Raw genomic sequence first — 20,399 nt, 5'->3', positions numbered from 1 at the left:
AATGGGGGTTCCCTGGTGGCAAAGTGGTTAAAGAGCCAGCATTGTCACTCTTGTGGCTCAAGTTCAATCCCTAGCCCCAGGAATTTCTGCATGCCATGGGGATGGCCAAAAAAAAAAAAAAAAAAAAAAAAGAATGAATGAAACAACCAACACTACCACCCCTGCAGAAAAATTAATAAAATTAGAATATACTTGCTATACTATGTAAAATGTTCACAATCAAAAAAAAATTGTCTGGAGTTCCCGTCGTGGCTCAGTGGTTAACAAATCTGACTAGAAACCATGAGGTTGCAGGTTGGATCCCTGGCCTTGCTCAGTGGGTTAAGGATCTGGCATTGCCGTGAGCTATGGTGTAGGTTGCAGACATGGCTCGGATTCCAAATTGCTGTGGCTCTGGTGTAGGCTGGAGGCTACAGCTCTGATTAGACCCCTAGCCTGGGAACCTTGATATGCTGTGGGAGCAGCCCTAGAAATGGCAGAAAGACAAAAAAAAAAAAAAAAATTGTGAGCCAAAGAAATAAGAAACTGTAACCCATTCTCAGGGGGTAGGAAGGGCATCCAGTAGATGTGTCCAAGAGGGACCAGATATTATTAGATTAAGCAGGCAAAGATTTTAAAAGTTATTAGAAGATCAAAGAAACAAAGGAAACTATGCTTAAGAAGTTTAATATAATACATATGTATAGCAACAATGACTACAGTATATATCACCAAAAAAATGTAAGCCGTTAAAAAAGAACCAAAGGGAAATTTCGAGCTGAAAAGTATAAGTGAAATGAAAGTTACTAGATGGTTTGAAGAAGAGACTCAATATTACATAAAGAATCAGTAAAATTAAAGATAACATATACAATCCGAAGAACAGAGGAAAAAAGACTGAAGAAAAATGAACAGTGCACTGGAAACATGTACACAACATCAAACATACCAGGATTCACACAATGGGAGTTCCAGAAAAGTTACAGTAAAATTTAAAAAATAATGGCTTAAAACTTTCCAAGTTTCATAAAAAATATTAATCTACAGATCTAAGAAACTCAACAAACCAAAGTAACATGAGTATAAAGAAATCCTCATACGGGGAAAGAATCTGAAAAAGAATGAATATGTGTGTATGTACAACTGAATCACTTTATTGTACAGCAGTAATTATCACATCATAAATGAACCATACTTCAAGAAAACTTTAAAAATTAAAATTAAAAAAAAGAAAAATTGGATGGAGTTCCTGTCGTGGCGCAGTGGTTAATGACTCCAACTAGGAACCATGAGGTTGCGGGTTCCACCCCTGGCCTCACTCAGTGGGTTGAGGATCCCGTGTTGCTGTGAGCTGTGGTGTAGGTTGCAGACGTGGCTCAGATCCCACGTTGCTGTGGCTCTGGTGTAGGCCAGTGGCTACGGCTCCAATTAGACCCCTAGCCTGGGAATCTCCATATGCTGTGGAAGCGGCCCTAGAAAAGGCAAAAAGACAAAAAAGAAAAGAAAGAAAAATTGGAAAGGAAAAAAAAAAAAAAGAGAGAGATCCCCAATCTAGATATAGCATAACGAAACTGACGAAAACCAAAAACAAAGAGAAAATCCTAAAAGCAGGAAAAGGAATATGACTCATTACTTTACAGGACAGCCTTTTCAACAAATGGTACTGTACAAACAAAAGAAATAAAAGGTATCCAAATGGGAAGAGAAGAAGTAAAAGTGTCACTCTATGCAGATGACATGATTTTATATACAGAAAACCCTAAGGACGCCACACAAAACCTATTCAAACTGATCAACGAATTCAGCAAAGTAGCAGGATACAAGATTAATATTCGAAAATCAGCTGCCTTTCTGTATACTAAGAATGAAGTATTAGAAAAGGAATATAAAAAAATACAATAATTTTTAAAATCACACCCCAAAAAATTAAATACTTAGGAATAAAGCTGACCAAGGAGGTGAAAGATTTATATGCTGAGAACTATAAAACATTAATCAAGGAAATTAAAGAGGATTCAAAGAAATGGAAAGATATTCCATGCTCCTGGGTTGGAAAAATTAATATCATAAAAATAGCCATACTGCTCAAAGCAATCTACAGATTAAATGCAATCCCTATCAAATTACCCATAACATTTTCCACAGAACTAGAAAGAACAATCCAAAAATTTATATGGAACCATAAAAAACCCAGAATTGTCAAAGCAATCCTAAAGAAAAACAAAAAAACTAAGCAGGAGGCATAACTGTCCCAAACTTCAGACACTATTACAAAGCTACAATAATCAAGACAGTGTGGTACTGGAACCAAAAGAGACATATAGACCAATGGAACAGAAGAGAGAACCCAGAAACAAACCCAGACAAACAAACCTATGGTCAATTAATCTTCAACAAAGAAGGCAAGTACATAAAATGGGAAAAAGACAGTCCTTTCATGAAGTGGTGCTGTGAAAACTGGACAGCCACATGTAAGTCAATGAAACTGGAACACACCCTCACACCATGCACAAAAATTAATTCAAAATGGCGTAAAGACTTAAATGTTAAGACAAGACACCATCAAACTCCTAGAAGAGAACATAGGCAAAACAATCTCTGACATCAACCGTACAAATGTTTTCTCAGGTCAGTCTCCCAAGGCAACAGAAATGAAAGCAAAAATAAACCAATGGAACCTAATCAAACTGACAAATGGAACCTAATCAAACTGACAAACTTTCACACAGCAAAGGAAAACATTTAAAAAAAAAAAAAAAAAAAGACAATCTATGGAATGGGAGAAAAGAGTTTCAAACAAACAAAAACAAACAAAAACCAAAAGCTGGAGAGGGTGTGGAGAAAAGGGAACCCTCCTACACTGCTGGAATATAAATTGGTACAACCACTATGGAAAACAATATGGAGGTACCTTAGAAAACTAAATATAGAACTACCACATGACCCAGCAATCCCACTCTTGGGCATATATCCCAACAAAGCTTTCCTTGAAAAAGACGCATGCACCCATATGTTCACTGCAGCACTATTAACAATAGCCAAGACATGGAAACAACCTAAATGTCCACTGACAGACGAATGGATTAAGATATGTTATATATACACAATGAAATAACACTCAGCCATAAAAAAGAACAAAATGATGCCATTTGCAGCAACACGGATGGAACTAGAGACTCTCACAGTTAAGTCAGTCAGTCAGAGAGAGGAAAACAAACGCCATATGATATCACTTATGTCTGGAATTTAATATATGGCACAAATGAACCTTTCCACAGAAAAGAAACTCATGGACTTGGACTTGTGGTTTCCAAGGAGAAGGGGGAAATGGTGGGATGGACTGGGTGTTTGGGGTTAGTAGATGCAAACTATTGGCATTTGGAATGGATAAGCAATGAGCTTCTGCTGTATAACACATGGAACTATATCTAGTCACTTGTGATGGAATATGATGGAGGATAATGTAAGAAAAAGAACATATATGTATGTATGACTGGGTCACATTCTTATAGTAGAAACTGACAGAACACAGTAAATCAACTATAATAGAAAAAAATAAAAATCTTTTTAAAAATGGTACCGGGATAAAAAAAGTGAACTCAAATCTTTACTTTATACCACACACAAACTAGATCATAGACACAACTATAAACTAAAACTAAAACAGGGTTCAGCAAACATCTTTTGAAATGGGCCATACTTTAGGTTTCCTGGGCCACACAATCTCTGTAGCAACTACTCAACTGTCAATATAGAGAGAAAGTAGTCACAGACCTTAAGTAAATGAACGGGTGTGGCTATGTTCCAATCAAACACTACAACAACAAGCTGTGGGCCAGGTGTGGTCTACAGGCTGGGTTTGTTAATCCTGCTCAAGAAGAAAAAAATCTATGTGGCCCTGGATTAGGCAAATATTTCTTAAATACATTAAAAGCAAAAATCCTTAAAAGAAAAAAGATAAACTGAATTCATCAAAAACATTTGCTCCTGGAGTTCCCATTGTGGCTCAGTGGTTAACGAATCCAACTAGGAACCATGAAGTTGCGGGTTCGGTCCCTGCCCTTGCTCAGTGGGTTAACGATCCGGCATTGCCGTGAGCTGTGGTGTAGGTTGCAGACGCGGCTAGAATCCTGCGTTGCTGTGGCTCTGGCGTAGGCCGGTGGCTGCAGCTCCAATTCGACCCCTAGCCTGGGAACCTCCATATGCCGTGGGAGCAGCCCAAGAAATAGCTTAAAAAAAAAAAAAAAAATTTGCTCTTCAACGGACATCAAGAAAACAGAAAGACCATTAAGAAAAAGAAATAGGAAATCTTTCTATATCGTATATATGAATAAAGACTCTATATCCAAAAGTTCTCTTGTGGTACAGCAGGTTAAGGATCTGGTGTTGTCACTAGAGAGGCTTGAGTCTCTGCTGTGGTGTAGGTTCAATCCCTTGGCCCAGGAACTTCCGAGAAAAAAAGAACCTGTACGTAAAATCCCTTACGAAAGATAAATTATCAACTTAAAACGAGGGCAAAACATGAATAGACATTTCACAAAAGAAGATACACAAATGACTAATAATCATATGAAAAGTTGTTCAACTTCATGAGTCACCAGATTGTGAGAATGTCTACACAACTCTATAAATTTACTAAAAATCATTGTGCTCTACTCTTACAAGGATGAACTTTACAGAATATAAATCATACTTCCAACTTCAATAAAACTGTTTAAAAAAAGAAAATCCATCTTCACCACTCGCAAACTGTGCTACCTGCAGCAGGTTATTTAAACTACCCGAAGCCTCAACGATCATCAGAAAAAAAAGAATTAATAAAACCTACCTTACAAAACTATTGTGAGCACTTGAATCATGTAAAGCAAAGTTTTACCCTTTCTTTCTGTCCCATACCTTAATGCACACTGCAGAAAATTACTAAACCCAAGATGTGTAACAGGCAAAAGAACTGAAATCCCAGAACCAATAGCGAAGCACTCTCTTTAAATACAAACAATATCACTGTATCACCAGCTCTTAATGGTATAGGACACAAAATGTCTAAATTCTAATGTAGAATTTCTGATATAAAAATATGACACTGTAGCTAAGACAGTTCTATAGTTATTGGTGTAGGACACAAAAAGTCTAAATTCTAAGTAAAATTTCTAATATAAAAATGTGAAACTGTAGCTAATATAGTTCTATAGTTAATAATACTTTACTGCATAACTGAAATTGCTAAGAGTAGATCTTAAAAGTATTCATCACAAGGAAAATAATGTGAATTCTAATATAAATATTTTAAGTGATAAAAAACAATTTAAACAGCAGTGTTTTTACTTAGAGGTATATAAATAACTGAAATTTTTAAATTGATGAATTTTAAACTAGTAAAATATTGCATATAAATAATTATTTGCTTATTCTTTCTATGGCATCAATTTGAATACTTCTCCCCTGAACAACTTTGAGGAACAGGACAATTTTCTTTTCTATACAAATTCTTCCCAATTTCCCAGAGATTTTAGAAACAGTCCAGAGCATCTCAAGTGAAAGCTTAAAAAACTATAACTGGATTTCCCTTGTGCCACAGCGGGTTAAGGATCTGGCATTGTCACTGCAGCAGCTTGGGTCACTGCTGTGGCGCAGATTGGATCCCTGGCCTAGGAACTTCCACATGCTGCAGATGCAGCCAAAATAAATAAATAAGCCAGTCAGAGGAAAAATTATTCTTATCCCTAAGGTGCTGAGGATGTTGCCACAACAATATGACTATACAGTTTACTCTCTTTTAGACAAAAAATATTCACGGGGAGAAAAGAGGGCAAAACATACTTAGGTAAATTAAAAAAAAAAAATCTTTACTCTGATAAAAATAAAATATATCCCAATCTTCTAAAATGACTTATGCTACGTATTGCTCATCCTTTTCATAGTGAGAGAAACTAAAATTGTTCCACACAACCAACAAACAATTTTTACTTATTCCAGAGATCCTTCATGTTCTATAATTCTAAAAAATGCTCTCTTCCTGATGTACAGGTTAATTCTTAAAAAAGAATGTATGTTTATGAAAAAGGGAAACCGAGCAAAATATAAAGAAAAACCTCTTTGCTCTAAAATCTCAGTAAATGACAACAAAAAAGACGAGACATGCAAAAATACACAAATAACTGGAAGTATATTAACAGTCGCATGGTAAGAACACATTTGAAAATGGCACTGGTCTTGTGGCTGTCATTTCAGCCGGACAGGGGTAGAAAATCTCAGGCTTCTGGGTCCACAGACAAGCCATTCCACTCCATGAAAGAGTTATTATACAAGAGTATATCTTACTTTTCCTCTGACAATTTTTAATACTTGAAGACCCTGACTGAGGCCACAATCAGAAAGGGAAGGAATATCTTCAGATCTAGTACAAACTTAAGTTATATTAAAAGTTAAGATGGTATTAAATGAGTCTAAAATTCAGAAAGTTGCAACGGCAATATGGCAGCCTAGAACTGCAAAAGAGGAATGGTAATTCTGCAGGGGAGTTAACATGGTAGATTTGCTACTGAAGTCTTTAGAAGGGTCGGCTTGTGAGACTGGCACCTAGGAACTTCGCTTCTGCAATGCTCCTAAGATTGATTAAGGCTGTTTTACCCAGTTGGGATATGGTACCAGCTTGCCTAGCTTGCTTATAAATTATATGATTATGGCAAACACTTGCTTTCCTTCTGGGAGTCTGGAATTTCAATAGCTGTAAAGAGTTATGCAGGAAGAGAGTGCTTCTATGACTAGCTCCCAATAAAAATCCTGGATTTGAAATCTTAAAGCAGGCTTTGCTGGCCAGAAACAATGTACAAGTGTTAACAGTGCTGGAGAAACTGTTCTATTCAGCCCACTCCTATGGGAGGGACGATGTTGGAAACCTGCACTTGGATTCCTCTAGATTCTGACTGACATATCTTTTTCCCTTGATAGTCCTGTTGTGTATCATATAATTTCTAATAAACCGTAACCATGAATACAGCTGTGAGTTCTTCTAGTGAGTCTTCAAACGTGAGGCTGGTTGTGGAACCCTCAAAAAAAGTGTTAACGCACTACCATATACAAAATTAACTGATGACAAGGACCTACTATATAGCTTGGGGAAATCCATTCAATACTCTGTGACAGCCTCTATGGGGAAAGAATCTGAAAAAGAACAGATTTATACGTATGCCTGATTCACTGTGCTGTACACCTGAAACTAATACAACAATATAAGTCACCTATATGCCAATAAAATTTATTTTTTAAAAAGATATTAAACACACAATGACATAAAAGAATCATAAATGCAGAGTTTTACGGAGCTCTATAAGAAGAATTCCTCTCATCTTTTCCTCTTAATCAAATTCACCTTCAACCATAGGGACATGCATACAGATTTTATGCAGAATACTCTAATTGTGAGAAAGAATAAACTAAAAAGATCCAGAAAACATCAGGAGGAGCTAAAGAACTAGGGAAAGGGAAGAAGTAGAAAGGGAAAAGGGAGAAGGCAAACTAGCTCTCAGTGCCAACTAAAATTAACATTTAAATCATTATAAATCAGAGTTCCTATCGTGGCTTAGCAGAAACGGATCTGACTGGCACCCATGAGGATGCAGGTTCAACCCCTAGCTTTGCTCAGTGGGTTAAGGATCCAGCATTGCCATGAGCTGTGGTGTAGGTCGCAGACCCAGCTGGGATCTGGTGTTGCTATGGCTGTGGCATAGGCCAGCAGCTGTAGCTCAGATTCAACCCTTAGCCTGGGAACCTCCATATGCCATGGGTGCAGCCCTAAAAAGACAAAAAAATAAAAAATAAAATCGTGGTAAAATATTCATGACATAACATTTTAAAAAAACATAAATCATTATAAATCTTTACTGTTTAATCAGTTAAGTGAATTTAATGAGATTATCAAAATTAATTTCAAAGGTTATATCTTTCTGAACTTCCATTACAGTAGAAATACTACTAAGAAAGGTTTTACAAGAGCAGGCATATGTCAGGTACTAGAGAGCAGTACTAAACTCATTTTGGAAACTCAACTATTTGAAGCAGAAGAGTCCAGTGTTAACTGGGCCCTAGTCTGCTATCAGAATTATAAAGAAATTCCAGTATTTTGATAGAAGACAAGACAACATTTCCATGTCCTATGTTCTAAAATTATACCTGGTTTACAGCTAAAACTTAACAGCTTTACCACCTCTGATAATTGCATACTACTAGGCCTTAAACTTCTGCACTATCTTAAAATTACCTTACTCTCCCACAGAGAAACACTTACCAAGATTTATTCGTTCTAACCTTTAAACGTCTCCCAAAACCTGTCAAGCTTGCTATCCTTGTCCACTACACCTTAGTTCAAAGACCCAATGATTTCTCTCTTTTTGTCTTTTATCTTTTTAGGGCCGAACCTGCGGCATATGGAGGTTCCCAGGCTAGGGGTCTAATCGGATCTATAGCTGCTGGCCTACGCTACAGCCACAGCAACGCCAGATCCGAGCCATGTCTTCGACCCACACCACAGCTCACGGCAATGCCAGATCCTTAACCCACTGAGCAAGGTCAGGGATAGAACCTGCAACCACATGCATGTGCCACAATGGGAACTCCAAGACCTGATGATTTCTAAACTGTTTCTATCAACCTCTTCCAACTCTAACCCATCCTTCACAGAAGGATGGCCACATCATGCCATCAAAGAGTAGTATACTCTTATATTCAAGTTCTAATCATCTCCCTATTTTGCTAGAGAATTTTTACTAGTGCTATACCAATCATGGAATAAAATACAAATATCTTAAAATGACATTCAACACCCTTGATAAACTAGTCCCAACCTAACTGTTCCAACTAATTCTGGCCCTCTTACTCTACAAGGTCACCTATTCAAATGTATCGAGCACCAGGTTAGTACCATACATGTGTGAAAAGTCAGATAAGGTATAAGACAACAGGAAATATCAAGACTAATATCCAGCTAAAAACACTCATAGATGTGAAAAAACTTTTTCCAAACTATAAGGGACAAACAAAAAAAAAAAAAATCCACAGACAGACCTCAGTTATTACCCAGCCTTTTGTAACTCCCACAAGCCAAGTCAAATAGTTTTCTGCTCTTAAAATAAGCCCTGGGGTTTCTTACTCCTATACTTTGTATTCACAGTATTCTGTATCACACAAAAAATTCTGCCCCATTCTGTGACAATTATGGCCATCTTCAAGGTCTGTTCAAATACCATCCTCTCTGGAGTTCTCCCTGTGGTGCTGTGGGTTAAAAATATGATCGCAGTGGCTCAGGTCACAGCAGAGGCAGGAATCTGAAACCTGAAGTGGCTTTAACGGGTCCAGCATAGCAGCAGCTGCAGCATAGATTGCAGCTGTAGCGCGGATTCAATCCCTGGCCCAGGAACTTCCATATGCTATAGGTGTGGCCATAAAGACAAAAACAAACAAGGAAAAAGAAACATCTTCTCCACAAAGTCTTTTCTGTACTCCCCTAATTCAACTATTATCTAGGTCCTCTTTTTCTATTCTTATAAACTCTTCAACTGCACCTATTACATTTTGAATTATATTACACTTATTTATATACAGATCTTATCTCTCCTATGTTACATACTGAGGAAACACCAAACATTTGCTAATTTTTGCATCACCTCTCATTCCTTGCAAAATCAGGCAATTCTAGTGATACCTGAAAAATTCAAATTAACCAAAATTTTTAAATTTTGAAAGTAAATGTCATCTTAAAAACAACCAAACCTATACATCAATAACTAGTAAAAGTGAAGGGGGAAATTACCATTGGGGTAATTTAATTTAGCCTACTTAATTACTCCCTGTGTATAAAATACATTATTTTTAATTTGTGATTAACAGAAACATTGGGGTCTCTTCTGTATTCCTGAAGAGGTGATAAAAGGAAATGAAAAGAAATCTGTTTTCCAACCCAAAATAAGAAGTCTTTTTTTTTTTTTTTTTTTCTTTTTATGTCTGCACCTGCAGCACATGGAAGTTTCCAGGCTAGGGGTTGAATCTGAGCCACAGCTGCAGGACTATGCCACAGCCATGGCAACATTGGATCTGAGCCACATCTGCGACGTACACTGCAACTTGCAGCAATGCAAAATCTTTAACCCACTGAGGGAGGCCAGGGATAGAACCCGCATTCTCGGAAAGAGAGCATCTGGTTCTTAACCCACTAAGCCACAACAGGAACTCTGACAAGTTTTAAATAATAAAATAAGAGCTATAAACTAGTAAAAAGTCCTTCAAAGAGAAGGAAAAATGAGATAGGTCATAAAATCAGATCTACATAAAAGAAAGGAAGTACTTTAGAGAGGAATAAAAAAAAAAGGTAAAGTAGTATCTTTGGTTTATTTCATTTTATTTTTCTTACTCTTAATTGATCTAGCAGATAATGATTTGTTCAAAATAATTATACCAATAATGTGTTTGGTAATTATCACTTATGAGTACTAATGTTATATGGGACAGGAAGGCAAAATTTGGAATACTCTGTTATAAGATATTTTTACTACTGAAAGCATTACAGTGTTATTTGATTTTTAGTTTTTTTAAATTACCCTTTTTTTTTATTTCTATGGCTGCACCCAAAGCATATAGAAGTTCCCAAGTCAGGGACTGAATCTGAGGCACAGTTGCAACTCTAGATCCTTTAACCTACTGAGCCAGGCCAGGGATTGAACTCATATCTCCATAGCAACCCAAGCCGCTGCAGCTGGATTCTTAACCCACTGTGCCACAGCAGAAACTCTAAGTACAGTGCTATTTGAAAGCATCCTTGTATCAGTTGCAAAACACATGTTGTAAATTTAGGGCAACCACTTAAAGAAATAAAAAGTATATGCTAGGAGAAGAAAGAAAATAAAATCATTTTAAATGGTCAACTAAAACCAGAGAAAGAAGAAAAAGAGGGGAAGAAATAAAGAACAAGAGCAATGAACAGAAAATGCTAACAAATACAGCAGGTATTAATCCAGCTACATGAATAATCTTTTAACAGGTGACTGGATACACTGTGACAGACCCATAAAGGGACTATTATTCAACAATAAAGAGAAATCAGCCATCAAGCCATAAAAAGATGCTGAGGAATGTGAAAACATATACACTAAGTTAAAGAAGCCAATCTGAAAAGGCTATACACTGCCTGACTCCAACTATATGATATTCCAGAAACTAAATGACTATGTAGACAGTAAAAAGATTAGTAGTTACCAGGAGTTGGACGGTGGTGGAGAGGCGGGAGAAGATGAATAGGTAAAACACAGAAGTTTTTTAAGGCAGTGAAACTACTTTATATGGTACAATAATAATTGTAGATACATGACATGAGGCATTTGGCAAAAACTATAAACTATAACACAAAGAGTGAACCCTAAATAAGCTGAATTTTAGTCAGTAATAATGTATCGGTATTGGTTCATCAATTGTAACAAATGTATTACACTAATATAAGATGTGGAGTTCCCATCCTGGCTCAGCGGAAACAAATCTGACTGGTATCCGTGAGGATGCAGGTTTGAAACCTGGCCTTGATCAGTAGGTTAAGGATCCAGGGTTGCTGTGAGCTGTGGTGTAGGTCACAGACCCAGCTCGGATCTGGTGTTGCTATACACAGGCCAGCAGCTACAGCTCCAATTTGACCCCTAGCCTAGGAACCCCTATATGCCGCAGGTATGGCCCTAAAAAGCCAAAAAAAAAAAAAAAAAAAAAAAAAAAAAGAACAAGAAAAACTGTTCAGTTAATAGTATTTAATACCATCCAAGGCATCTGATAGTAGTGTTCTCACTCAGGGAACATGGAAGCATAATCAGTATGAAAAAACATAAGAATTACAAGAGTCAGGTTTAATGATTTGCATAAACTACATAAAATCAAGATTTTTTTTTTATTTTTGGCCATACCTGCCGCATGAAGTTTCCAGGCCAGGATCATTAATAAGTCTACAAATAAAAAATGCTAGACAGGTTATGGAGAAGAGGGAACCCTCCTACACTGTTGGTGGGAACTACTATGGAACACAATATGGAGATTCCTCAGAAAACTAAATATAGAACTACCATATGATCCAGCAATCACGTGCCTGGGCATATATCTGGACAAAACTGTAATTCAAAAAGATTTATGCACCCCCATGTTCAATGCAGCACTATTCACCACAGCCAAGACATGGAAACAACCTAAATGTCCATCAACAGATGAATGGATTAAGAAGATGTGGTATATTTATACAATGGAATACTATCAGCCAAAAAAAAAAGAACGAAATACTGCCACTTGCAGCAACATGGATACAACTAGAGGCTGTCATACTGGGTGAGGTTAAATCAGAAAGAGAAAGAAAAATGCCATATGATATCACTTATGTATGGAACCTAAAATATGGTACAGGAGGTCCTGTTGTGGCTCAGCAGGTTAAGAACCCAACATAGTGTCCATAAGGGTGCAGGATCAAGCTCTGGTCTCACTCAGAGGGTTAAGGATCCAGCCTTGCCACAAGCTACAGGGTAGGCAAGTCACAGATGAGGCTCAGATCTGGAGTTGCTGAGGCTATGGCACAGGCCAACAGCTGCAGCTCTGATTTGACACTGGGAACTTCCATATGCTGGAGTGCAGCCATGAAAAGAAAAAAATAATGGCACAGGTGAACCTATCTACAAAACAGAAACAAACTCACAGACATATAGATCAGACTTGTAATTGCTGAGGGGGAGGGGGAGGAAGTGGGATGGACTGGGAGTATGGAGTTAGTAGATGCAAACTATTACATTTAGAATGAATAATCAATGAGATCCTACTGTACAGCACAGGGAACTACATCTAGTCTCTTGGGATAGACCATGATGGAAGATAATATAAGAAAAAGGAATGTATATATGTGTGTGACTGGGTCACTTTGTTGTAGAGCAGAAATTGGCATAAATTGTGAATCAACTATACTTTAATTTAAAAAAAAAATTTTTTTAAAAAGAAGTTCCCAGGCCAGGGTTCGAACGGGAGCCATAGCAATGACAACACTAAATCCTTAACCACTAGGCCACTAGGGAACTCCCTGTTTTATATATAATGGTCTAACTACTAAGAGTGATCAAATCCTAACCACACTGAATTTCTAAGATTGGCTAGAACCTAAAACATAAGATGGAACAGATTTGTATAAACTGTATTGTGCTTTCAAGTTGCCCATGTTCCAGTAGTAACAGAGTATTATATGGCTAAAAAGATAATAATGATTATTTTTACAGTCAACATGAACATTTTTACAGGGCCACATTTCTCAAACATTTTGAAAATTGGCAAAGGAATTCTCTATCTTGACCATGCTGGATAGTTCACAGATTTTTATGCCATAAAAGGTAAATTATATAGTATGTAAATTATCCCCAAAATCAATTAAAATTTTAAACTGTAAACAAAGAGTAAATAAAGGTGATACAGAGAAAGGAATAAAAGGGGGGAAGGTAACTGAACAGAGTAAAATGCAAAGAAAATGAGAGGTGGGATCCAATTCCGTTAATTTTAAGAGTAAACCATTTTTTCAACGTAGACGATTTCTACATATCCTAACTTTCTCGAATGAAATTATATGCAATAGCAAAAATTATGAATTTCAATAGCTAATATATGGAAAAAACGATCAGAATAAAGTACTTGAGATATGATCTCCTGTTTAAATGTTTTAATTTACACACAAAAAAGTATATACATAAACCTTATATATATATGCACACACATATATATGCATACTATGTTAACGTATCCATAATAATTTTTACTGTCAGTAAACACTGGTAGAAGAGAAGGAGAGAGGCTTTCCCTGCTCATTTTGTACTTCTTGATGCTCTCTGCATTTTTAAACCATGTACATACATTTGTTTTTGGTCACACCCTTGGCAATCGGAAGTTCCAAGGCCAGGGACTGAACCCACACCACTGCAGTGACCCAAGCCTCAGCAGTGACAGTGGTGGATCCTTAACCCACTGAGCCACTAGGCAACATCTATACATCCATTTTTAAAATGTCAACAGAATTAAATGAGCAAGGGGATTATGGGTTATGTTTTCTCCTCTATATTACTATTTTTTAAATGCTCTAATGAATACCATTTTTAAATGTTTAAAATAACACATAAAATTATTAATAATATCTTAGATATTTAATTTTTAAACCTGCAATAAACTTTATAATAACGAAAAATGAGGGAAAAGTTTAAAATGAAATGGTCAATTGAAGTACTACGTAGACACATACTAGAAAGTCCAATGCATACTCAATAAAAAAAAAAAAAAGTTTAAAAAAAACACATGGAAATAGGCTCACAATAGGAAAAATCAGTTAAAAATTTTTGATCTTATTTTTGGAAAAATGTTTAATGAAAGTACGGAAATAGAAAGACTATTATTAATTTATTCAATAATTAATTACTGCGATCCTTTTGTATACCAGGTACTGAGATGGGTACAGAAGACAGAGAATAGACTAGCTGCCCTGGAGTAGGGAATAGGTTAGAGAAGAGGGAAAAAGGTATATATATATTCTCAGAAACAGCTATTTAACTGAAGTAGTAGACTGTCTACAAATATAATCACCAAAATTCTTCCCACCTTTGAATGCTCATGCCATTCCTCCTATTAGGTACAGAATTAACTTCTCCCTCCCCTTGAACCTAGCCATCCAACTTGCTTTAATGGAATGCAGCATTAAGTGATACTGTGCCAGTTCCAAGCCTGAATATTGAGACTTGAAAGTTACTACCTGCTTTCTTGCTACCTTCAACTGCCATGTACTTCATGACAGTCCAACAGGAAAGGGAAACCATGTGTAGAGAAAGACCCTGAAGAAAGAGAAACAACAAATGGAGACAGCACCAAGATGAGAATTAAAGTGCCTAGTAGACAACCTGCACCGAAGGCCCAGACAGGAAGTGAGAGCATCTTGGAACCTTCTGCCTAAGTCAGCCTGTCTCAACTGGCACCAAATGAAACAGATGAGTGGTCACCACTTACCCCTTGACCAAATTTCTACCCAAAAAAATCATAAGAAAAAAAAAAAAAAGGCGCTCTAAGGTGATATGTCAGGCTGCAGCAGATAACTGTGACTAAAAAATGGTACCTTGAAAGGGCACTACCACAAGAGAAACCTAAACTCCGTAATATTTGCTTTTGGAATACAGAGACAGGTAGAACCTGGAAGGGTGACAAGAAGACTGGAAATTGAATGGACAGTAAGGAAACTACTATAGGAGGCAGAAGAAGGGTGATCCATATCATTTACAGGCAGAACAATTAACATAACTGTCACATGAAGTAGCTCAGAAGTTTAAAAATACACCTAATGAACCTATAGATCCAGCTAAGATTTCCAGGCAATATATTCAAAGTGTCAATGACTTCTTTATAGCCAAATATAAGAAAGTATGAGAAGAAAAACATGAGCTAAAGAATTATAAGCAGAATTTCAAATAAACATTTCTTTATTTTTTCTTTCTTTCTTTTTTTAGGGCTGCACCCATGCCATATGGAGATTCCCAGGCTAGGGGTCCAATCGGAGCTACAGCTGCTGGCCCATGCCACAGTCACAGCAATGCATGATCCAAGCTGTGTCTGCGACCTACGGCACAGCTCACAGCAACACCGGATCCATAACCCACTGAGCAAGGCCAGGGATCGAACCTGCAACCTCATGGATCCTAGTTGGATTTGCTTCTGCTGTACCATGATAGGAACTCCTGAAAGAAGTATTTCTAACAAGGAGTTTCTTGGTTAGAAAATAACTTTCTTGTGGCCAGCCTCTTCAGATAAGCTGAAGAAACAGTCTAAGGACAAAGATCAAATCCAGAATGATAACAAGAACCTGGGCTCACAATCATCAAATCAAAACCACATTTGTAAAACCCTTTGGTAAGACCTCAAGAATTAAGACAGTGCTTGCATACTCTCTCAGGCAGGTAATAGCGCTTCTAAGAATCTATAGGCCCCCAACTTAGGAACCAAAGTAGAGAGAATCCTGTCTCAGAAACAACTGTGGATGTGACTTTTGTCTGACAGAATGCACTTACAAGCTTATACATAGAACATCCACAAAATGTTTAATGGAGTTCTATCAGTTTGGACTAAAAAACAAGACAAAACACTGAAATGAAATGAAAAGAGGCCTTAGGCTCTTAAACAGTCCCATACGTGAAGCAGACTAAAACTGCTAATCAGATGCAAACAAGGCCCATTTCTTATGGAAAAGTAAGACAGAGAATAGAACAAAGAATCTAAAGAACTCAGCAAAGAGCTAAGAATAACACAGCATTCCATGACTTAACAATGGGGTTAAGTCTTAATAAACCCATCATAAGTTGAAAATATATTTAATATACCCAACCTACTAAACATTATAGCTTAGCCTAGCCTACCTTAAATGTGCTTAGAGAATTTACAATTAGCCTACAGTTGGGCAAAATCATCTAACACGGAGCCTATTTTAGAATAAAGCATTGACTCGCTCTCATAATTTACTGAATATTGTACTGAAAATGAAAAACAGAATGTTTGTATGGGTACAGAAGGACTGTAAGAGTATTATAGGCTGATCGCCCTCATGATCATGTGGCTGACTAGAAGGTGCAGCTTGCTGCCACAGCCCAGAAACACCAGAGAGCATCGTATTTCATACTGCTAGCCTGAGAAAAGATAAAACTCAAAATCCAAAGTACAGTTTCTACTATATATCACTTTCACACCATCAAAAAGCTAAAAATCCCAAGTGGTACTATCATAAATCAGGAACTATCTGTAATGAATTATGAAGCCACAACCAGAAGACAGAACTAAGCCATAATCAAGGATATTTTCGGTTTTCTGGTTAGACTTCAGAACTGCTTTGGACCAGACACTACTACATACTTCCCATTCTTTCACTCTCCAATGGAAGTAACTACTGTGGTTAACTGTCCCTGTTTCAAAACTGTACATTGAATATAGTGGGGGCCAGGAGGAAGACTTGTCTTCTTAGTTCACAGGTATCCAAATCAAAAACAGCTACACCCAAGGAGCCTCATCTACACCCCAACCTAATGCAGATCATAAGATATTGGATTTTGAACCTGAGGTGGTAAATGGATGAGATTTCTGAGCATCTTAGGAGAGCTGGATGTGTCTTCCATGTTGGAGAAAGGGAAACTGTCCACCACAGGAAGAAGTGTGGTAGTCCATCTGCAAAGACAGCTGCCAACAATGCCACCTACTCCTGTACACATATGCTACTCCTCCCATCAAGAGGTAGAATCTATTTCTCCTTTGAAAAATAAAATGCAGTGGAAATGATATTATGTAGTTTCAGGCCTAGGCCTTAAAGGGCCACAAAACTTCTGTTTTTATTCTCTTGTTATCTGAAATCACTATGTATAGAAATCCAGGCTATCTTTCTATAAAGAGGCCAAGAAAACAGAAAAGTCCTGGCTGATAAATAAACAGTACTTCTATAGAACAAATAAGGTATCTCAGGTAAAAAGCCAACACTAAGGCCATACTGGATCCTCAAGGCCCACACAGCTATCTCAGTCAGTATCTTGTGGACCAGAGCAAGATGATATCCAAACTACTGACACAAAAATTGTGAGCAATAAAATAGCTGTGATTTTAAGTCACTAAGTTTTGAGGCAATGTGTTACTCGGTAATGGATAACTGATACAGGAGCACAACAAAGACTACAAAAGAAAAGTACTGGCTACTTTCCAAGAGTCAGTATCAGCAATCCTAACGTAATATCCCTGGCCTTGCTCAGTGAGTAAAGGATCTGGCGTTGCCATGAGCTGCGGTGTAGGTGGCCATAGCAATGCCCAGACCCGTCTAGGCATTGCTATGGCCATGGCACAGACCAGCAATTACAATTCGATCCTACCCTGGGAACTTCCATATGCTGCAGGTGTGGTCCTAAAAAGACAAAAAAATTTAAAAATCCAAAAAATAAAGTTTATATTGGTTTAATAATTTCCGAAGAGTTAGAATGTATTAAAACAATTACCTAAAATTATATTGCTTATAATTTAATACCACAGTATTTTTGGAAACTTCGCCAGGTTTATGTAATTCCTCATAGTTATCATTGTGAAGAGATGAGGATAACCTAATACTAAGAGAAGCAAATAATACTTTGATAACAGAAATAAGAGTGGAAATGATGCCTCAAACTGCAATAATGGAATAAAACCAACATGAAAAAGAGAACTTAACTGAGACATAAATAAAGAGAAGAGACATAAATATTTAGGTTTAAAATATTTAGGGTTAAAAAGAAATCAACCACAAAAGTACAAGGAGGAGGAAATAATCCGGCTTAACAATATGAAAAAGCCTTGGGGTCTGAACTGACCGCAAGCACGTCAGACATAAGCAAGCCCTACCAGCAAAAAAACTGTTCATGTAATTTCAGACTTCATTAATGTACTTAATGAATAAACATTTACAGAGAACCTAAAGTGCACCAGAGAATAATACAGTGATGAGGACCAGAGAAGGAATAATCTCACCATATTTAGAACTAGTCAAACTTTATATGGAATATTAAGTCCATATAAAGGAAATGGTTGAAAAAATTAGAGAAATGTGACCTACAACAGGAAGACGTTCTAGTCTGAATATTGCCCTAAAGAAGAAACCAAGTGCTTAAAGCAATTCTTTCATTTTACTAAAATAAATCAATGACTACCATGTGACAGGTATTGTGCGAAGCACTGGGGTCTAAGTGGAGAACAAAACAGATATTGTCCCTATCCTCACTCTACTTATTGTTTAGCAAGCACACTATCACTGAAATAACTTTAAATAGGTACCAAATAATAATCTGTCAATATATTACGAAAGAGATTCATGTACGTTGACTAAGGCTGAAATAAATTAGCTCCAAAGTTACCTCCAAATCTAAAATGTTAGATTACTTACTTATAGCACTGAACCATGAAAGAATGTAATTGTTATTATGAGATAAATAAATGTATAATGAATAAGGTAACAGGCAAATCAAAACACACAAACACACACACACAAAGGTTCATTTTTATATTTCCACCTAATAAAACAACCATGTCAGTTCATATGTTTAGCTTTCATAGGCAAACTACTCAAAGCCAACTCAATCCACATTCAAAAAAATCCAATCTCGAATTTTTAATTTCAACAAAAAATTTTTAATCTCTTTACCCTAATGATTATCTTACCCTAGTTAAAATAATTCCAAAGATATTAAATATCCATGATTCCTCTAGGATTTCTTATATTAATTAATATACCTTTCCATGGCTTTAGCTGTATAAGGCAAATGCATTTCAATACTGTGTTCATCTTCATCTGTCTGCAGAGACATGCGTTCAAACATTCCTGTCTTCCATAGTTCTCCGTAAACTAGAGATTTCAAAATATAGTAAAACAAATATATTAATGTATATCCTTATCCTGTTAGACTCCACCCAGTAACACAAAACTCCATGCTTTGGCAAAAGCCATTTTTAGTTTTAAAAAAGGAGAAAAAAACTAGCTTCTTACATACCAGACAAAACAATAAGACATGAAATGATTTACTCAGCATTTTCGTATGTTATGTAGCTGCATAAAAATAATAATTCAGATTTTTCATCAGTTCCTTTCATTTATACCTAACATCACTTCTAAGCTTTTTCTTGACCTTAGTTTGTCAGCAGATACTAAAAAGAACATAGTTGATTAGAACTCCTACTAAAACATGGAAAAACCCCTGTCTACCTACTCATAAGGTTAATAATATAGTTTTTGAGTTTTGTTTTGTTTTTAATAAAATGTATAGGATTATCATTTTATACCTCTGGTTCCTGTCAAACTAACAGAAAATTCCTACTAAAAATGCTATTTTCTTCAAAATTAAAAATTAAACTCATGGGATAGACTGGAATATCAATTTACCACAGTACCATGCCTTAGACGACCTTAAAATTTTTAAATGATTTAGTAATTCACACCCTTTTGATGAATCATACTTAAAACTAGATGTTAAATAGCAAAAAAGTAATGAAACTTAATGTGTAAAAAAAGACAGGAGTTTTTTTTATCATTGAACAGAGGAAGCATTTTTATAACTACACCCATATAAGTTTACCAACATCAAAGAAACAAACAAATAATGGGATGACTTTTTTTTCTTAAAATTATACCTAATTAAAAATCCTTGAAGTTCCCTTCGTGGCACAGTGGAAACAAATCCAATTAGGAATCACGAGGCTGTGGGTTCGATCGATCACTGGTCTCACTCACTGAGTTAAGGATCCAGTGTTGCCATGAGCTGTGTGGTGTAGGTCACAGATGTGGCTCAGATCCTGCGTAGCCATGGCATAAGGCCGGCAGCTGTAGCTCTGTTTAGACCCCTAAC

At 36.6% G+C, this 20,399-nt stretch overlaps 1 protein-coding gene across 23 annotated transcripts in view; it reads right to left on the bottom strand.

The window, feature by feature from the left end:
* The window catches only part of MEMO1 (mediator of cell motility 1), a 114,512-nt gene that overhangs the window by 23,548 nt on the left and 70,565 nt on the right, over positions 1–20,399 (bottom strand). For 19 of the 23 annotated variants that reach the window (XR_014839395.1, XR_014839399.1, XR_014839390.1 and 16 more), the window contains 1 exon segment: positions 19,291–19,402. The exons of the other annotated variants lie outside the window; for them this stretch is intronic. Coding sequence is in view for 7 of the 19 variants with exons in the window: in XM_005655247.4 (XP_005655304.1) it covers positions 19,291–19,402 (112 nt within the window). In the remaining 12 variants the exon portion in view is untranslated. 23 annotated transcript variants of the gene reach the window in all.

The sequence above is a fragment of the Sus scrofa genome, chromosome 3 (assembly GCF_054392235.1).
Source record: "Sus scrofa isolate SSC_HxYL_T2T_F1_AM1 chromosome 3, Sscrofa_HxYL_maternal_Yorkshire_Landrace_v2.0, whole genome shotgun sequence".
Lineage (NCBI taxonomy): Eukaryota > Metazoa > Chordata > Mammalia > Artiodactyla > Suidae > Sus > Sus scrofa.
Note: the sequence above shows the minus strand (reverse complement) of the source record. Positions and strands in the feature narration are given on the sequence as shown.